Source organism: Semicossyphus pulcher, unplaced genomic scaffold (assembly GCF_022749685.1).
Source record: "Semicossyphus pulcher isolate SPU_LCO1_2020_fin unplaced genomic scaffold, fSemPul1.0.p SCAF_10, whole genome shotgun sequence".
Lineage (NCBI taxonomy): Eukaryota > Metazoa > Chordata > Actinopteri > Labriformes > Labridae > Semicossyphus > Semicossyphus pulcher.
The window spans coordinates 22,200,339-22,222,249 of NW_027211604.1; the positions used below are offsets into that span (position 1 = coordinate 22,200,339).

At 39.4% G+C, this 21,911-nt stretch overlaps 1 protein-coding gene across 2 annotated transcripts; it reads left to right on the plus strand.

The window, feature by feature from the left end:
* The first annotated feature begins 1,529 nt into the window (after positions 1-1,529).
* tmem248 (transmembrane protein 248) lies at positions 1,530-21,472 on the plus strand. Of its 2 annotated transcripts, none has more exons than XM_069674666.1 (7): positions 1,530-1,833; positions 4,340-4,498; positions 5,072-5,360; positions 9,753-9,903; positions 12,108-12,291; positions 14,409-14,590; positions 17,034-21,472. In XM_069674666.1, exons 1-7 carry the CDS (start codon positions 1,831-1,833, stop codon positions 17,089-17,091), a joined length of 1,026 nt encoding a protein of 341 aa, XP_069530767.1. In that variant the 5' UTR covers positions 1,530-1,830; the 3' UTR covers positions 17,092-21,472. The 2 variants fall into 2 exon arrangements, with proteins under 2 accessions (XP_069530767.1, XP_069530776.1); XM_069674675.1 differs by having other exon boundaries at positions 14,409-14,552.
* The last annotated feature ends 439 nt before the right edge of the window (positions 21,473-21,911 follow it).

The window sequence follows — 21,911 nt, forward strand, 5'->3', positions numbered from 1 at the left end:
TGCAAATTTATATATATATGAAACAAGAGTTTGTAGTAATGGTCTAGCAATAATTATTATAATGTTTTTACAGTTACAAACATATAATTAAACAGAAAACAGGGTGACCTAGTTCCAATTGTAATTGTCCTTGATAAATACCAGTTGTTTGTTTTGGCAGGTCATATCAAACGATCAATAAGGTTGAGGTTACGCTTTTGTTGGTGAAAGTAATGATGCCTTCAATCACTACCGGAAATTGTGGAATAAATGGACTTGGACTCGTCATCACCAGTTTATGGTCATCATCTATTCATTTAGGCTGTGTATTCTTATGTATGATTATATAGATTAAAAAAAACATTTTTTAGAGTTATAGTATTATAGTTTTGAACAGTTATAACAGAACTAAAATTTAAAAAAAAAGAAAGTTAAAGATAAAGATAAGTAAAAGACTTAAATATAAGTCTTTCATTTTGGTATTTGATTTCATTTTTTTCATATTTTTAGTTTTAGTTAGTATTACGAGTTCATAAGTAGTTTTATTTTTATTGTGAGGAATTGACTAGTTTTAGTTTTTCAAGAATTAAGAGGAAAGCCTTGATTTAAAGAAGCTGAAAGGAGTAGGATGAAAGAATGCATGACATCAAATGTGATTTTCATTATCATTCATTCATATTCATTCAGTGTCTCTCGAGAAGTCAAACAGAGCAGGACAAAGTGGTAGCTATAGCAACCACAGTGTGAATCGAAGTGGGAAACGAAAACTAAGATGATTTTACCTGCAATTATATTTAGTTTTAGTTCGTGTTGCATTGTTCATTGTAGTTTTTATCTAGTTGTAGTTTTTTTGAATATTGTTGGCTAGTTTCTATTTCAGTTAAAGAAATTATTTTTCCACTGCTAGTTTTAGTTTTCGTTATTTATAATAACCCTGCCGAATACCCAAAGCAAGTAATAAACACAAAACAAGCATACCTTTTTTTTATATATATATCATACAACAACAACAGAAGATCATATACAATATCATGAATGGCATTAAGTCCTGTAACATGACAACAGACACGGATCAGTTAGAAAGTGATAATAAAGTAAAATAAACAAAATAAGTGGGGTGGGGGAGGGAAGACAAAGACAAAAAAATAGTCATTTTCATGAAGTGTACAGTCTTCCACTAAATTTAAGAGTTTTAGGCGTTACTCTTCTCCATAAATTTAATGATAGGAAATATTTACATAGCTCCACGTGGAAAGTATTGAAATTTGGCTTTGTTTTAAGGTATCTATTTTTGTGTATTAAAAAAATCGAAACAAGCCTAGGCTACCTAGCAAACCGCACTTGTACTTTATTTTTCCGACGGCACGTTAATGCAGCAGTAGCCTTTGAAGAATTGTAAACAGGCTGAACACTTTCGGATAGTCTACGTAAGATACGTACGCGTGACTATTATCCACTGAAAGGACGACCAATTTATTGCGCAAATTCTACGTAAATAACCATAAGGCGGTGCTGCGTCGCATTTACTACGCAGTGCGGGTGCGCGGAGGAGATGTCGGCGGGGAGGACCCAGATACATTATTGACGTTATTCCAGTCTGAACGCGAGAGCTATTTCTCATCAGAGCTGCAGTGAACACCAGAGCAAAGAATGGGAAGGAGTATACGTGGTGTTTCTTACGCTGAAAGCCTGGCTGTCTCCACCGAACACCGACTTTTGCTTTTCAGCGGTGTTTTCAGGAGGGTTTAGCTGTGGAAACCAAACAAGCTAGCAGCACAGGCTAGCTTCTGCCTTATTGTGGCCCGCAACGAACCTCCCAGCTAGCATCCGTCGCATGCACAGAAAGAAAACATGGTGAGAGCTGCTTCTGTGTTGCTTCGTTAATTTATCCAGCTATGTTGCTAATGGTTTAGTTTTATCGTTAAAGTGTCACGATTGTCACATTGCTGTAACATCCCGGAACGATGGTCAGAGGGCCAGGTAGCTACTAGCATATCGTGCTACAAGGTTGACAGCTTCTGTCACCTGGCTGCGGTCTCTTTCATGTCAAGAGCCAAACACAGCGCAATTTTCCACACACCTGCAGTTCTGGGTTATCTTGTTCAAAATGAAATGTCCTCACTTTACACAGTTTAAATTACGACGTATGTGGATCAGTTATTGTCCCCTGAACTCAAAAACAATGTCGTTTATTTTCAGAATCTGTTTTATTGGCCAAGTATGTGGGAACATACAAGGAATTTGACTCCGGTTTTTCTTTACTCTCAAAGTACAGACACACAAATTGACATACTAAACTTAAAAATAAGGACAGGTAACACAAACACTTAAAACTACTATATACAGGCCTATGGATACAAATATATCACAAAGTATTAATGTGGGATGCACGATTGTGGATTCTTTGCCGATATCTGATATGACGATATTTTCCAACCCTTTTTGCCGATTGTCGATTTCGACACCGACATATCAGGCACATGTTTTTTTCTGCCTCATTGCAGAGAACATCAAGTCTCCCCGTTAGTGGAATTGATATCATGCCTACTCTTATTGTAGTGGCCCACAGATGCAGGAATAACATAATACAGTGTTTCTTAAAATGTACACATTCACTGGGCAATATAAGAAAACTACTTAAACTTAAAACTGTAATATTCATCAAGCTTTTAAGGGAATCATGGAGCATTTAAGTGTAATTAAAGCATTTAAATATCATTTATATATAATCAGAAAAATGACATATCTGTAGATGCCGATATGTCATTTTCAAGCCATAATCTGCATATACCAATAAAGTGCCGATAATATCATGCTTCCCTAGTATTAATATATATATGAATATACAGTATACGTTATCTAAAAAACATAGCCACACTTCTAGACAGGAGACAAACAATAGTGCAATGAGCAGTGCAAAGGTGCTGAGATCAGGTATATACAAGAGGTAGATGGTTGTAGTATTTTCAGTACATACAGAGGATGTGAATTGACACTTTGACACAGTTAACTGTTCATCAGAGTGACAGCCTGGAGAAAGAAAGTGGATGTTTTGGCGTACAGTGCCCTGTAATGCCTACTGGAGGGGAGAAGTTTGAACAGTTTGTGTCCAGGGTCTGCAGTGATGTTACCTGCTTCCTGACCCTGGACCGGTATAAGTCCTGGATGGAGGGCAGGACCGTGCCGATAATCCTCTCCGCAGACCTGATTGTCCGTTGCAGTCTGTTCCTGTCCTGTTTGTTGGCAGAGCCAAACCAGACAGTAATGGCCGTGCAGAGAACAGGCTGAATGATGGCCGTGTAAAACATTATTCGGACAAATGTCAACTTACTGAACATTGCAGCCTGTCTTGTGTACGTCACATGTAATGCATCTGCTTACTGTAAATTTAAAAGTAGTAAAACATTAGAAGTAGCTGGAGCATGTAGATACTGACAATCCTATTTTTACTTTAACTTATAGCACATCCTTTTAACTGCTCTGTATTTGGTGTCTAATTTGCATTACGGTTCTGTTATATAGTAATAGATAAACATTCAGTCTATCATACTGTGGTAGATATTTAGACTTAAACCATTCATTCTCATAATGCAGTTTGAATTGATTATAATTAATTATTAATGCCCCTTGAAAACAAACTGTTATTTGGATAAACAGTAGTTAAACCAGTATTTGTTTAAGTAAGTTTGGTGACATAATATAATAATATTATTTTATTATAATAATGTAATAAAATAATATTGCTAATCAGCTTGATGTTCAGCTTGTTTAGAAGATGGGCAGAATCGTTTCAGCATCAATTATACTAAATGCATATTATTGAAAGGACAAATTGTCCTTCTTAAAGATGTGCTCCTCCTGAAGACGGATACGTTTATTTCATTTGTCTTCAGGTGTGATATGTGTGCTGTTCTAAGTTAAACATTTTTGAGGTGTGGTGCGTTTGTGTTGAGTTGACCTAGTATTGAATTAATGCTCCATCAAACATCTCCACCATCATTAACACACAACGCTGGAACATTCGTATTAATGGAAGTCCATTTATTCATTTCTTGATTAACTTTAGAAAGTCATGCTACATTTAAATGTAATGCTACATTATCAGGCTTAACTTATAACTAATACATATTTGTTTGATACATTTTCAGGTCCATTTACGAATGTAATAATACTTAATACTGTACACCCATGCAGAACGTTCTTCATACTTTTTGAATATTCAAATTTGACCTTTTGGAGAGGAAACTACTTTAGTTTTTTCAAGTCAGAGTTGTAATATTTATCACTGTTACCAAACCCCCCTGTGGCACATGCTTTTATTGTTTAAATGCTGACACATTATGTATCTGTCCATATGCAGGTGTACCTGTTAAATCCTATAGAGAACCTTAGAAGCTACATCAACAACCGTCCACCGCTGGTCATTTTTATGATCAGCGTCAGTGCAGTGGCCATCGCCTTCCTGACCATCGGTTATTTCTTCAAGATTAAGGAGATCAAGTCTCCGGAGTTGACTGAGGTGAGTCACAACCGCCCGGAGATTAAATTAATACCGTCCGCTCCAATAAGTGTCTCTCAAATACCAGTGAAAAGTGGTCACTGCTGATGCTAAATGTCAGTTCATGACCTGAATGCTGCAAGGAATCATTTGCCCAAAATGAATCGTGTTGCTTTTAAGCTATGACCTACGCAGACTTTTCAAGTGTCACCCAGCGGAGAAGGCCATAAGAAACCAGATTTAGTAGAACAAGGGAAATCAGGTTTTCTTTATATTCCAAGAGAGCCATATGGTCCCTTTAACCGCCTTTCAGCATATTTGTGTAAAGACGAGAATTGGAAAGAACAAAAAGCCAAATCAAAACCAGACGAATGTAGAGACCTTTTACTTTACATATGCTTCATACATGGAAATACTCCTTTGCATATGGAGCTGAATGGGGCTATGCAAAAAATCGGCCAATACATAATTATAATATCACCAGGAAAGTTGCCTGCTACACTTAAATATGCTTTCATTGGCACATGCAAACTCCAGATGTAAATCAGGGAAAAGATGTTTGCTTCATCCAAACATCTGGTCTCTTTCCCTCAGGACTGGAACACCTTCCTGCTGCGCTACAATGAGCTGGACTTCTGTGTGTCAGAGAACGAAACGATAAAGCACGGTCTGAACGAGTCGACCACGCCGGAGAGCATGGTTGTGACCAGCGGCCAGGCTCGTTCCAGCACCCAGGTTCCCCTCCTGCTCGAGGACTCGGGGCCCATCAACATCTCTGTCCCCATCACCCTCACGCTGGACCCCCAGCGCCCCTTTGGAGGGTACTCTCGCAATATCACCCACCTGTATGCCACAGTGCTGGGGCAGCAAGTCGGCCTGTCTGGTAGGTTCTTCTTCTCATCATTTGACCTGTATTCAGCCTTCAGAAGAACATATGTTTGTGTTAACTGGAAATCAGTTGGGGCTTCCAAGATTAAGCAATACTTTTTGGATATCAATACAAGAGTCAGAAATACAGCTTCATCAAGTGGAAACCACTGATTTTACTGAGGAAAACTGCTCTCTGTGCTCTTGTGTAAGTGTTCACACCTGGTTAAGGGCTGCAACTAATGACTATTTATTTTTTCTCAATAAACCTGTTGATTATTTCTCAATTAATCAATCTGTAAAGTGTCAGGGTTTCCCAGAGCCTGATCTCTATTTACATATTCTACATAAAAATGTATGTTTCCGTTTGTAGTACGCTTGTAGTCCAAGTAATATTGACCAATCAGCAGGCTGTGGCATATGCCTGACAAACGCTTTGTGTGGAGAGCAAAAGCAGGCAGAACGTAATGCGCTGTAATAACATCCCGGCTCCCATCAGCAGCTATCTTACGATGATTTAGCTTCTTATTAGTCTCTTTAAACAGACATCTGCATGCTCACAGCTAACAATCTGTTCTAGATCCAAACTTCAACTTGAGATAAATTTCCTTGACACTGTGTCACGAAAGCCGTCCAGCATTCAGATTTCCCAACTCCCTCGGATGTATCATAAATGATCGACCTGACCTCTGGTCAACAAACGAGCATTTTAAAAGTAATTTTCTTCTCCTCTTGAGGACAGACCTGACACAGTTTTATTTTTACCTTTTACTAATCTGCATCATGATGGCAAAGGTAAGAGCCGTTAATTAAAGTAAATCACAAAAAAAACAGTTTCTCTTTCTGTAACAATGCAGCACACGGGAAAAGGAAGTCTTGACTGAAGGTCTTTTATTGCTAACCGCTGGCTACACGCCTGGCATGTTCACCGTTGTCCCCAGAGGCTATATCGTCGTCAGACTATAGCTGATGGGATCCGAGATTGCCCAGGCAGAGCCCAAAACAATATCCTTAAGTTCCAAGTTCAATGACAAAGAGGAGCTAAAACAACAGAAAATATTCACTTTCGATGCTGAATTTAAAGAATTTTGACTTCCAATTCAAAAGACCCAGATCAGAGAACCAACTTATCATTTATCAATCATTAACAGTTGACAACTAAGTAATCTATTACACAAGAAGTTAAATCTTTAATCTGTTTGTGATCCACTGCACTGCAACAGAATTCCCAATCACATATCCAGCCAATCTGTCAAGCTGCACCATTGCCTCCAAATATTAATACTACATTTTGTCACTTGTATGCATTTAAAATGTTCTGTATGTCACTGACATTGACGTTATTTGGTCCGGTTGCTCTGCAGAGGTAATTTACTCCTTTTAAAAGGTGGCTGTTTATCCTTTAATAGGTTTTAATTTCCCTTCCTTGTGGTACCTTTACATAGACATGGCGGGCAAAACAGTGGCAGCCTTGTGTAACCTTAAACTGGTCCCATTCAGTCCTCCTATAGGATTCAGACTTAAAGGCTTCTGCAGGCAGAAGAAAGAAGGGGAAAAGTGAATGCCTCTGGCTTTGAGCTTCTGGTTACAGTATTGTTTGCATGGCTCGGGGTGTGTTTGCGAACTTTCACTTTTGTCTCTTGTGACACAAATTTGTAAAGATTGTGTTGTTTTTTTGCCCCCAAACCTCTGATACATGCTGGCCTTACAGATCCAGAGAGAAGAAGGATAGACCGAATTACTGCGACATTAAACCTGGCAGATTTCTGTTTTTCAGACTGGGCTTGAAAAGAGTCAAATATTTCATTCTAAACTTTACTTTTAAGTGTTGATTGGAGTTTATGGATGATGTATTTGGTTTCAGTGAGCATGGGGGCTTTCCAACACACACACAAACCTGTCAGGACAGAGCAAACTAAACATTATGCATCTCTGTCTCTGTTCAGATGGGATTAGGTTCCAATGATAAGGTCAAGCAATTTTATTTTTACAGCACAAGGCACTGATATTAATCCCATCCAGATTGGCTGTATCCGTGGTCTTAGCCTTCTGCCTTTGAGGACACTCATTGAAAACCTGCTCTGTTTCATTACCTCTGTCATGCTTTAATAATCTCAACCCCTCTGCAGATTATTATAGCACCATTGTAACTGAATATACAATGCTTCATGTACAGAGTTTTGCAAAGAAGGTCGTCATGCCCTCGTTTTGTCTCTATCTTCATGCCGTATATTTGTCACAGGCTCAGCTGTGCGCCAACAACACGTATCCTTGGCTTTAAATTCAAAGCCACGAGAGCAGATGAACAAAAGTCTGCACAGAGCTATGCAAATGTTTTATAACTCTGAGTAAACAGTCCTGTCCGAACCGGGCTCACACTGTACACGAGGTGAAGCGAGGTCGCAGAGGGAATGTCAGCTTCCTCTTTCAAAGGAATCTTACGAAATCAAGACATTGGTCATGACAATATTATTTTATATTATATTTAAATGATAGTGCATATTATAGATGACATAATAAAAAAGGTTTATTGATAAAAAAAACATGTATATTCTGTTAAATAGACGAGCATACAGCATTTATTAGACAGTATTTTTACATCTGGATTGTGTTTCTGGATACATGCTCATCTACAGCTGTTGTTCTCTAACATTATAAATATCCTTTGTTTAAAGTTTATTGAATTCTTTATGTAATTACTGTATAAAACCAAGACCTCAAATACCACCAAATTTTTAGAAATGGTGCCAAGACACAAACATTGTGCTTCATGAGGTATAAGAGGGTCACATTTATAGAGGACAAAAAGGGTTTTTTGCTTTGCTACTTAAAGTTCTTGACTTCCCTTAAACACATCCCTCAAAAGGCTACCTTTCCACTAAATGTAACTGTATAACTTTTTGCTATAAATTACTATAACTGGGAATCTACACCGACACTGTAGCGTCAGACGAACATGTGTGACACATAAGCGACACATAAGCGTCACGGCAGCATCTATTTTGCAATCTGCACCGGCTATGACTACAGCAAAGATGAGTCTCAAAGTCAGCCAATGGTAGTTGCGATTCCTGGCCATAAATAGGGGCGGCAGTGACGCCAAAAAGTGTGCAGAAGAAGACAACTTTGCTACCGAATTGTAGACTTATTTCTTAATTGTGCATAAATTCTGTACTTATGTAGGATGTAGAAGTCAAATGAGAATGAATGAATAGGATTGGTATACCTGTATCTTGAGGAAATGTACATATTAATTGCTCTTTCAAATTAATTACGCTGCTTATCTAGTCGATCAATAACTTCAGTAGGAAACTGAAATGGAAACTGATGGATTCCTTACTTGTGGGCATTTATTTACAGAGCAGTCAATGGCTTAACTACGCTTCACTGACTCGCAGCAGTGGGGAATAACAGACTTGACGTGTAAAGCAAACGGAGCAGCAGAGCAGTGACTCACATATTACGCCCGCCTCCCGCGCAGCATACGTGCAGCGGTTCTGTTTCGGCACATGCGTGTCAAAAATACGCTTCAAATACGTTGCCTGTGTAGATTCCCCATAAGTCTTGCAGCAATGACAGTGTACCTTGAGAACTAATCTCTTTCATAACAGACACAAACGTAGAAATTTGACCTTCTGCATAGAAGAAGCTGGAGCACCAACAAGCATTGACATGACACTATCAGAGAGGACACGTTATTTACTTGTCCTGTACACCTAATATGATTGGATGTTTCTTGGGGGCGTTAATGAGCACATCTTCCTTTCAATCTAATTAGCCTTCAGATGTATCAGACGTAAATTACATTGAGAGGAAATTACCTGGATCAGATTCATGATGGACAGCTGGGATTGGCTCCAGCTTCCCTGCAACCCCTAACAGGATAAGCGGTATAGATAATGAATGGATGGATGGAGGTACCTGATGGGTAGACAGCTTCAGAGAACTTTTTTGTCGTCATCACTTTTTTGACTTTGTAAGAAAAGGAATTAGTTTTGATTGGAGACTGTTTCCACCACCCAGCCCCTGGGTATGCACTTATGTTGATACAACTTTATCTATCTCTAATCGCACCCAGGAGTCCACTCTGTCTGACTGATAATCTTCTAATCCCCTTCACAGTTTGATTATATTGCATAAGCATGAAGAATCAGTCTGTCATTTGTTATCGGGGGAGAAGCTTGGGATGAAATCAAGTATCTCAGCTGTCTCTGCTTGGTTCCTGCTGTGTTGTATGCATGCTGTTCAGACTTTTCTGTGCAAGAGTTAAAGTATCTGGCTGCCTGAGAACAACTCTTAAAAGTGAAATACATTTGGTAAAACAGCCAGTAAGATTAATCTCTAATCGTGTTCATTTTATAAGAGTCTGTTGTGCCCTAATCGTGCTGTCTCACGTGTTTGTGTGTAGGCCGGGAAGCCCATGAAGAAATAAACATCACTTTCACCCTGCCTGTATCCTGGAACTCAGACGACTGTGTGCTGCACGGACACTGCGAGCAGGTGGTGTTCAGCACTTGCATGACCATCCAGGCGGCCAGCAATATCTTCCCAGTCACAGTGTGAGTTGGACTGACTCCCTGTCTCAGAGGGACACACTTAATATCTCTGCCTAGAGCTGTGTGATATAGACAAACTGAAACAGACTTTTTCACTCAATCCCTTCATGTCATGTAAATCAGCATTTTAGGTTGAACTATTAGTGCTTCCATTCAGTGTTTAATCATAGTAATTATTAGTTGATGTGTTCTCATTGTATAACATAATTGTCGGCTCCATGTGGGAGTATTATTGTTTGTTGTGAAGACGCAGTTGTTGGACCTGCTGTGTGCGCCACATGTCGTCTCATTACTTTAATTATTAGCACATAAATTAATAAACATGTTTCCATCATGTGCCTTCCATGATGACTTACATTCTTCTTTTCCCTGGAGTCAGATTGCAGTGCTGCATGTGATATAACATATTTCAAATTGGCAACTGTTATCTGGAAGGACAGATGTTGCAACAGATGTTTTTAGCTGTAAAAATGTGTTTATTCCCTGGGTTGGCCAATGGTTGGAAGACATTACCATATTTTATTTCCCCACTTGAAATGTTCTTTATTCTTAACCTTTTTTAGTGTTTATTCTCTTTCAAATTTAGGCCATGTCTACACATACATGGGTATTATTGAAAACTGACTTTTTGCCTCCTTCGTTATAAAAAAAAACCTTCGTCCAAATGAAAATGCAAAAGCACAACAGAAACGCTGTCATGAGAATGCCACACCAACAGGCAGCGATATAACCCGGTCATGCAAAGAAGAAGATGAAGAATCGCGGCCAATCAAATGTCAAAAAATCTATCCCAACACCTTTGTTCCTCTATGTAGTAGACGAGTGACAGTACATTTATGTGAAAACAAGCATTACTGTTTATGTCACGTCCGTCATTTTGAAAGGAAAGCCGCCTCATTAGTGACGCCTCACAAAGGAGATAACGGCGCACAGCCTGATGTCATGAACGCTGTTTACCCTGTCTACACGGCGTTTGTGTGTGGACGAAAGGCCAAAACGTAGAAAAAAGTTTTCAAAAATTCACGTAGACATAACGTCAGTCAGCTCTGTCCCTTTAAGAAACCCCGCCCCTACAAGCCCACTTTCTTCTGATTGGCCAGCTCTCTGACATGGCCTTAAATCTGCTCCCATTGCTTTCCCTCGATTCTATTTTACACACACAAGCACACCTCGACCTACCTGCATGCAAACAGCAGCGTAACCCGCCTCTTTCTGTCTCTCTGCCTCCCTGCATACAGTCTGTTCTGTCCTGTTCCTCACAACAGGTACACGAGGGATAGAGAGTTAGAGCAGGAAGTCCACTAATTATTGGTCAAGGACGGCATAGTTCTCTTTTACAGATCAAAAAATGATTCTTAAATTAGTCTGCAAATACAGTTGGTCAACCTTTGATATATACCGGGCTGGCCCGCTGGTAGAGTCAATGATTGAGATACGTTAACATAACAACCATAGACTGTATAAATAATAAACGCAGCCACCGGGACGTCACCCATTGGTTTCTCGACTGCGTAAATGAAGCCCGAAATATGGCCGTCGCCATGTTGGTTTACTGGAGCCTGAAGTGACCAAATTTGGGTGAGAGGGTGGAGCTGCAGAAAAGCGAGGGGTTGGCAAACACTAAGTTATCAAAGCTCAACAGTCTGTGGCTGACCCATCAACTCGTGAATGAGCTAGTTTAACTTTCCCAGGAGGAGATTCTGTTTGTGACTGTGACTGACTGCACTCGCTGTTCGCTCGCCCAGTGAGATAGAAGCTGGGTGAACGACACGTAACGGGAAGCGTAAAATAACCGATCTTGTCATCACTACGGTCCGCCGTAATCTCTCTGGGAAAAGCAAACAACTCCTGACTCCTATTTACTGGCCGACGATTAAATAAATGTTTGATAAACACTGAACAGGCTAACAAGCAGCGAAAGCGAGCACAGTATACCTGCTACTTAGTGCTAACAACATAGCAATACAATAACACTAGCATTAAACTCACCAAAGAGCTGGAGCTTAGACTTCTTGCGTGGCCTTTTTTTGAACCAGGCTGTAAACATGTTTATTTCTGCCGTAATGTTATTTCTTGTTTTCTGGCACCAGCCTCGAGTGGCCACTCGAGGAACTGCAGTTTTTAGCACTTCCGCATTGGCTTCATTCTATAACACCGGAGGTTGCAGCTTGATAACAACCAGTATATATCTTTGTTCTGGTTTGTAGGCAGCCGCCCCACTGCGTGCCAGAGACGTACACCAACGCCACATCCTGGTACAAGGTGTTCACCACAGTCCGAGACTCGGATACCAAGTACAGTCAGGACTACAACCCCTTCTGGTGTTACAAAGGAGCCATCGGCAAGGTGTACCACGCACTCAACCCAAAGCTTACTGTCATCGTTCCCGATGTGAGTCTCCGCCTCCTTTTCTTCTCACACATTATTATTCCAAACATTTCTTGTTCAAATGTTTAATGTTTCTATGTCTTGTTTATTTAACTAGAAGCACTTGTTGCCTTTAGGATCTACCTTTTAAGTACACAACTACAAAGATAGAATAAGATTAGAAGTGTTTACTTTTTTTATTATTTTATTCTTGTTTTGTTTTTTTTACATGCATTTTCTTCTCTAGGATTTCATATTTTTAAAGTCATATGACAAAAGAAAACCCCAATATGATACAAATAGTGTGTACTGGAACTCTCCGGGAGTTGAATTTCAGGCAGGGTATAAAATCACTCCCACACACCCCCTTATAGGACGAGGTAAATGTGACCGAACACAGAGCCCATTCTGAAAGCCATTTAGCTGCAGCTCTATACGGATGGCGGTAGATTGTTCCACTATTACAATGATCCCATTGACAGGCCACAACTGGGCACTGAAAGGTCCAGTGGGCCTGAAAACAATTGGAAAATATGTGCCGTGTCTGCACAGTTACCTGATCTCAGCCCACTACAACCCACAGAGGATTCTGGAGTGATGCTTGAGACGTTTGTATCCATCATCATCATCGACAGAATAACAGAGATGGACACTAGGTCCTTTTTCCTTCCTACATGTAGGGAGTTTAAACCTCTGTGAAATGCACACAGCCATATTCTGTTGCTTTACTCCTCAGGTTTACTTTGCAATCAAAATTAGTGCTGCAATATTTAGTCTATTAATCAATTATGTGTTTGAAAGAAAATACAATGCCAGCTATATGATCATTTATTCAAGCAAACAGCGTCTTGAATATAAAGATTTACTGCTTTTCTTTGACATTTATAACAGTAACAGAGTCTTTGGGTTCTGGACCATTGGTTACAGAAAAGAAGCAATTTCAAGACATCAGAATGATTTTACATTTTATAGACTTTATAGACTGTAGACTTTACACTTTAGACTAACAATTAATTGATTATATTGAGATAATAATGTGCAGATTTTAGCAGAATTCTAAAAATATTCATCAGTTGCAAGTAGTTGGCATTAAGAATACTCTTTAAAAGTAGTACATATCAGGATGTCAGGTATTTACAGAAGTTTCAATAGTTTATTCAACAGCAGTCCTTCATTTTTCTTTCTGAATCAGTGCCATGAAGTATTTATTAAAGGCATGTAGTTCTGCACACCTCAAGAGAAGGTGAGGAAGCCTGTTTGATCATGCTCTCTGACAAGAAACGCTGGGGTTGGAATGTCGAAAAAAAAACACAATCCACACATTGCTGCATCAGTAGTTGTTAACTATGCCCTCATAAAAAACAGTGATGGAGAACAATAACTCAAACCAAAACTGCACATGGAGTGTTCAGAGAGAGAAGGCTTTAAATCGATAATCTCAAAGATTTTCATTTAAATAAAAGTCACTATCTATCGCTGTATGAGGTAACACAATGGTGACTGAGCCTATGGCCCACTGATGAAAGCCTTTACATTTGCAGTATTACAGACTGGGTGTCTGTGGTGACATTCGCAGAAAAACTTAAAAGCAGCGCCCAGTTAGTGACGCTATTTCCATCAGCCAGCAATGGTTGGTCTGCCAGAGAGGGTAGGCGGAGCTAAGCGGATGCTTTTCCGGTCTCTGCAAGTGTTGCGAGTAAACAGTAATCTACTATGGCTGAACAAACAAAGAAAAGATCGATGACTACAGATACAACTTCAAAAATAAGTGAAAATCCAAAGAAAAAGAAACAAACTCGACGCTCAGATGAAGCAAACAGTCTGAAAAGGAAAGCGACCGTCAGAGAGGAAAATCAAGAGTTACAACCGGAGCCAACCGTGGACGTCACACATGCAGCACTGTCTGGATATCTGGGAAGTGTGCTCCCGCAATTACTGTTTATCGCCATAGGTGTCGCCAAAGAGAATGAAACTAAGATCTTCGAGATTATAACTTTAAAGCTAAGGCCAACACATAATACATTTAATACCAAGCTGCAAACATTTAATCCAGAACAAAACTTCAAAGTTGTACTGCAAAAGAGCCTAACTGTTACACTCTGTGATATTAACATCTTGTCACTGTAAATCTCTTTCCTCAGGATGACCGTTCCCTCATCAACCTGCACCTGATGCACACGAGCTACTTCCTGTTTGTCATGGTCATCACTATGTTCTGCTATGCAGTCATAAAGGGACGACCTGGCAAAGTACGACAAACAAACCCCGACTTCTGCCCTGAGAAGGTACAACAGACACCAGCAGTGCTATATGACGTGAACAGGTAGTTTCAGCCAAGCCTCAACTGACCAGTGATTGGTCCAAGACACAATCCAATCAAACTTCTTATTCTCTGCTCTCTCTGCTGAATGCATCTATCGAACCAATCACAATGTTTGTCGCTCTTAATTTCCTACTAGAAAGCCCTGCATCACATAAATACATGGCACTGAGACAGCGGGGGTGAGGGATAAAAAGAAAACCGTTAAGTTGTGTTGTGTATGACGGATGTTGGTTAAAGATTAAAAGTAGAGAGGGGTGGTGGTTTTTAGATTTCCATCTGCGAAGAGCAAACACGCTCAAAGACAGCTCTGGGTTCTGAGTCTGAGAAGGGACAGGCCGCCTGCTTGTGTCAAAAATACAATGTAGAGTAGGGAGTCGGGAAAATCTGCCAGTCTGGTCTTCATGACCCAATTTTTAGGAGGAATGTAGAAGTGGCAAGTAGGCTTTATGTCTCATTTTATCTTCAGTTAATCTTCAGTTAATCAGACAAACTTATTGGGCTGTGTTAGCAAAGCTAGTATTATGTACTGTTGAGCGTTCAGGCAGGAGAGCCATTGGTCTGAAGTGACTGCTGTCGTTAGCAGGACCTCAGAGATTTGGTCTACATGTAATCATTTCTGGCACATAAGTGCCTTATTTATTATTTATTCATTATTTGCAAATAATGGTTTCATTATAGTTATTATAGCAGCACATGTGTTGTTGGTATCTCCGTACAAGTCACCTGAAAACTGGTGTGCTGCCCATGGCTCTGCCTGATCAGTGTGCAGTTTCATCTCACCCCAAGAGGGAGTCAATAATCCTTCTCTTTGGTCTTATTGCGTGTTGAAAAGCAATATACCAGGCAGCATTACCTTTACGTATCAAATTTCATCAGCCAGCTCCGGTAAGTCTAGGGATTACCACCTTTAAGGTAGGTGAGCAAGCTCTGACTCATTGTCTGAGTCAGAAAGAATAGGTTTGAGTGCTTTACTGCAACTGAGCTCATTTTACCTGTTTTGACTCAGGCGGCTGGGGGAGCTAAACCTTCACAGTTCTTTTTTCAGAGATCAGTTTGATCATCAGTGAAAATCAAGTGTTTAACCTTGTAAACATCTCCATGTGATGTTCTTCATGTGCTACAAGACATATCAGGGACAACATCAGCAGTCATCTCCATGGCTGGGCCTGTCTGCTTTTAAACTGCAGTGTACCAAGGACAGGCTGAACAACACGTTTACAGATTGGCAGGTTTGAGACGTCACAAACCTAAGGAGCCAATCCCGTTAATGGACAGGGTGACGCTATGCATATCATTATATGCAACCTATAGCAACCACTTCGCGAGCCAGCTGTCACAGTCATCGTAATTTTTGCAGAACTCACTACTGACTACTAACGTTAACGTTACTGCTACTGATTAATACATTTCAAGCTAGCTAAGTTTCAACAAGTTGCCACTAAACCATGACAGACACGTGTTTTGTTTTCAGCTGTAATTTTACGAAAGAAACGGTGAGCCTTCATTTGTTACTGAGGAATATAAAAATCAGAGAGAAATGGGTGCAATACAGCTGTGACGGAGGGGGCGGTTGGAAATTTGCATAGTGGGCGGGGCCTATGCAGATTTGGGAATTTTTAATGAGGCAGAAGGGAGGGACGATTTTTTAACATTTTATTTATTTTAACAATTTCAACAATTTATTATCTCAATCAGAGCATTTTAAATGTCTTAAAACACAACTGGAGCTGATCTTTAAAAATGAATCTACATATCTTGTGTTCTTATTAAAGAACAACTCCACAAATGAAGCTCCGTTCACTGTAGAGTCTCATGTTGTGTGTCTGCTTCACAATAAAAGCCCGGCGACAGTTCACGAAGGGTTAATTTTCAATGCAAAGAAGCAGCAGGAAATGTTGAGTTTGCATGAGCAATAACTTAGAGCTCTGCTACAGGGCTCTGATGGATTTAAGTGGACGAACACAGTTTGCTGTTTTAAATGATAATTTGCAGACTTGTGATGATGCATTAACTTACTTTAACATACTTTTAAGGGCAATTCCTGTAAATGAATATGTCCTTTACTTTGATACTGACATTTTAGATGATTCACTCTCGAGTTGATTGCAAAAAATGATTTTACTGATTACCTCACAGCAGTAGCTTCTTTACTGCTTAAGGAGATCTGATGTCCTCGTGCACAATAATTAAAGTTGTTTGTTTATATATTGTTTCAAACATCTGATGAATTCTTACTTTGGCATCATCCGAGGGTTGTACCAGGAATGGCACTACATACACAACAGCTTCTTCAAATTGGAGGAATTTCTATCAAACTTTAATAATCTTTTCTCTCAGCTTGTAATCATCTTATTTCTCTGCTCTTTTCCTCTTTATAATCTTTTGTGGCATCATGTTTCTGGTTGTAGTCAAACATGCAGTAACCCCGTGTCTTCTGTTGCAGGTGGCGCTGTCAGAGGGTTAAAACGACATCAGAAAGATGTGTCAGAACTTACCTGTAACACGGACAAACTCAAAGAAGCAGAAGAAATAAAAAATAAACATACCAGTTGCCTAGTGAACCTTGGAAATACAATAAGGGACACAAAAGCTCTGTGAATGCATTACTCTTGCAATGTTGGGTTTCTCCAACCAAAGATATACAAGTGCCTGTATCTGTCGTGTAAATATTTGTAGGAACTCTGATATTCTGTGCAGAACCTTTTTTTGTTTCTTTTTGTTAATTATAATTATAATATGTTTGTCTTTCCCCTTGTGCCATGTCAGAACATGCAGTACATTAAACAAAAGCAGAAGGCCAGATCTAAGAACTACACACCCATTTATTCATTTGGTGTCATTTACCAACAGGATAGAAAAACCCCAGAGAAGTTTCAGTCAGATTTCTCTCGTGACGTTTTGTTGAAAACTGTTTGAACCTCCCAAAACCATCTGTAGACAAAGTATTTGCAGCTCCCGCAATGAGAAAACAGAATATTTAGTGACTTTAAATGTACTAAATTTGCTTGCCGTGGAGGTATTTGCTTGAGGATGACACGCTTGTAACGTCTCTGTCATTAAATCTGCAGTATGCACTTATCATTGCAGCTTCAACAGTGAAGAGAATAAATTGAGGACTTTTCTCTGCACCCCACAGTGCAATCAGTCTGATCTGAATTAGAATACTTCATGAAGTAGCAATTTATTTAATTAATCAATCAAACCCTCAATTATAGTTGGTCTTTACCAAATTAATCATATTTCTGTGTGTCTGCAATGTCAATAAGGAAAGTATTTAGATGATTGCACTGTGCACATTAATATAAGATAAATATGTCAACAGTAATGTAATGAGTCCCTCTGTCTCAGTTTGTATCTTATTAGGCTCATCAGCAGGTCCATTTTAATGGTAGTTAAATGCGCTGCGTAATTTCCTGTGGTTTTTGTTTGTTTTAATTTTTGTTTTTAAATCTGATTTTCTGCCTTTTGTTTTCCCTCCTCTCTGGCTTCATCGCTCACCTGCCTCACTCTTGTCTCTGATTTGCTGCCCGTCGCCGCAGCAGCAGTTTTGTCGTTTTTTGCTCTAGACTGTAAGTGATGTTCGATACGGTCTTATTTGTTGCACCTGGATGAAGCGAAACATTATCTTGCCTTACCTACGGCGGACTTGCTTGCTTAGAAATAAACAGAGTGAGATTACTTTCTCTCTTTCCAACAGTCCCTTCTTCCACAGCCATCCTCCTCTCCTTGTTTCTTCCAGTTTAATGAGCCTGTGGTTTGGAATCAGACTTGTGACCTTTGTCCGATTAATGTAAATGTTATATTTTAGGAGACATTTAAATTACTCTTGCTTTTATTTTAAGCAGATCATTATCAGTTGCACGTGTTCAAATGTTTGCATAGTTAGTGCACCTTTTAGATTTCTTGCACATTTTGGGTTATTTACTCCTGTGATTACTTTTTCTTTCTGTCCATGGTAACATGTAAACGGATTGATGTCGAACTATATAACCCTTATAGTTGGACTCCGTCTGCAATTGAATATAATTATATATTGGAATATAATTGTATTTGTATAACCATGATATTGTTTTCATGTTTAAATCATTTAATTTTTCAATATTCTGAGGTACAACAAAATGTGCAAAAAGTCGCTTAGTGTGCGGATGTGTGTGAGTGAGTTTGGGAAATGTTTAGATAAAGAAAGGCGGCTTTAGACTGTGATCCTCTCAAGTCTTGTTCCATTGAAAGTGTACTTTAAATACAAGGAAAAATTAGTTTGTTTAATACATAACTTAAAATTCACTAAGCCCTGAACTTAATGGAATTAAATTGGATTCATTGGATTCTGCAGAAACTGTAGCTTTAAGGATGAAACTCGTGCTCTTCCAGTGCTAATATAATAATATTTTGAAAGCATGGCTGACAATCATTTGTTTTACTGCAATAAAGGAAAAAAAGAAATAGCGCTCTAATTAGATTAAGTTTGTTAATGTTAAAACAATGTTATGTCACTAACCACTGTTGAATCTAAAAACTGTCTTTTTGAAGAGAAGATGCCGTGTGAAATCCCTCTACAGTTTTTAAAGAGGGGGTATTATGCTGTTTCACATTTAAGGACTTAACGTTACAATGTTGGATGTCCAAACTAAACGTGGGTGAAGTTTCAAATCTGTAGGTAAAAGAATGTTCAGTCTGCGGGCTGCTGTGAACACCAGGTTTCACACAGTTTTTTTCTACGTGCTTCACTTTGTGACGTCACAGCAGGCATCAGAGAGCTGGCCAATCAGAAGAAAGTGGGCTTGTAGGGGCGGGGTTTCTTAAAGGGACAGAGCTGACTGAGGCCATGTCTACGTGAATTTTTGAAAACTCTTTTCTACGTTTTGGCCTTTCGTCCACACACAAAGGCCGTGTAGACGGGGTAAACGGCGTTTTTGGCTCGTTTTTGACGTCAGGCTGTGCGCCGTTATCTCCTTTGTGAGGCGTCACAAATGAGGCGACATTCCTTGCAAAATGGCGGATGTGACAAAAACAGTGATGCTTAACAGGACTTTTTACATGTTTACACATATATGTACAGTTACTCCTCCATTAAATTGATATATTGTCCCCCTTCCTCGATGCCCCATAACAGCCCGCCAGGTAGTCGTCCGGCAATAGATTTTTCCAGACTTTTGATTGGCCGCGATTTTCTTTTTCTTCTTTGCATGACCAGGTTATATCGCCACCTGTTGGTGTGGCACTCTCATGACAGTGTTTAGAGGATTTTTTTATAACTGTGCTTGTGTGGACAGGGTTTTTTTTGGGAAACGAAGGAGGGAAAGACACCCGTGTACGTGTAGACATGGCCTCAGTCTACAGGCTGCTGTGAACACCAGGTTTCAGACAGTTTGTGACGTCACAAAGTGCAGCCTCAGCAGACTTCAGAGAGCTGGCCAATTAGAAGAAAGTGGGCTTGTAGGGCGGGGTTTCTTAAAGGGATAGAGCTGCCTGAGTCGTTTCAGGCAGAGGCTGTATGAGGGACTGCACAGAGCACCAGTGTGAGAAAAATTTGGATTTTTTAAAACTGTAAATTATGTGAAGCTACTCCACAGGTATCACAGAGTGAAATATGAAGCTTGAAATGAGCATAATACCGCCCCTTTAAGTAAAACTTGGGAATAACAGTCTAAATCCGCCTTCAATCTTTAATACGTATGACTCTTTAATAGCAATTACTGATACATTTAACTTACCTCTGTTTAATTTTGTTCCATAATTGATGTACCTGTTGAATGTACTTTTTTAAAAGCAGCATAATCTAAATCTAAGATGCAAGAATTCCACATGATTTTAAACTATGTAGTTTGTTATTTTCAGTTTAAAAGGCTTTACTTGAATTGTGTTTTGGTTCGAGTGGTTTATCCTTTGAAGGTTTATCCTCTGAGTGGCAGAAATTAAATCTCGTCACATTATTGTATCACACTTTGTACATTATATAACTTTTATTTTGGCGTGTATGTTGGTGAATGAGTGAAAGGGATTCAGCTCTGATGGTTGTTTTTTTTTCTCCCATATTGAATGATGCTAGGACAAGTCTTCCTTATTCTGATATGTATCATGTTTGAGCATGGATCTGTTGCTTCTCCTGTCATCACTATCTCCTGTGCTTTCACGCTGCAACATGCTTTTTTTTTTTAAAGATCTGGCAGCTCTTATCGGATGGTTAGATATTTTGGGTGCTGAATGTGACGTGGGTGAGGTTTAGCAGGGTGAATATTTGAAGAAAGCATGCCATATGATTGCCAAATCATGATCATTTATGTCAGTTACCTGCTTCTTATCCCTCCATTGATGATTTCTTATTTACATTTTGGTTAGAATTGCATCTGCATACTTGCAAAATGCCTTAACATTGTCCAGTTTGAGTTTATTTTCTTTGTTTCACATGTCGCATATTGTAAAACACCGGCTTTACAGGAACAAATCCAAACACAGACGGCTCTTTGAAGCTAAAATTACCATGCTGCTTGTTAAGTGCACATTTAGAGAAATGGGTTTTAAAGGAGCAGATGCTTGCTGTTGTAGTGTTTAAACTACTCCACTATATCACTACGGACTGGAGTAAACACAGAGGAGCCATATTCTCCTTAGTTGCATCATCTCACAGTGGTGATGGCTTTTCATTAAGCAAAAACACTCGCGTCTCCGATATAAAGCTGTCATTTCACCTCGTCATCGGTTCTGTCATGTTAGTAGCGCTTACAGGCAAGTATTAAGCCAACTCTGTGCCTTCTGCACTATCCAGCTGCATCCTCCTCCCTGTACATAGAGTAGATAGGACCGTAGGTTACATGTGGCTAGAACATCATTCAGACCCCTTTTCCTCTCCAGTGGAACTGCTGTAAATGAACTCAAGTTTAAATAAACTGTCTCTAAAGTTCAACATCACTTTGTCCCTGACCCTCCTTTCTTCATCGCCAGAGCTTTTATCTGTTTCTGCACAGAGATTAATGACCTGCCAGTGGAAAGACAATTAATTTGCTGGCACTGAAAGTAAAATAGCATGGAAATATTACACGCTGGAAGTCAAGTCAAGTCAAGTCAAGTCAAGCTTTATTTATAGAGCACCTTAAAAACAACCTCAGTCGACCAAAGTGCTGTACAGTTATTAAAATACAATACAAATAAAATGTAACCATACATAAATATAATAATAAAATAAAAATAGAAATAGAAATAGAAGCCAAGAATTCTCGCTTAGCTGGGACTAAACGCCAAGGAGAAAAGTGGGTTTTCAGTTATGTTTTAAAGTGCTCAACAGACTGTGAAGCTCTAACCTGGAAAGGTAGGCTGTTCCACA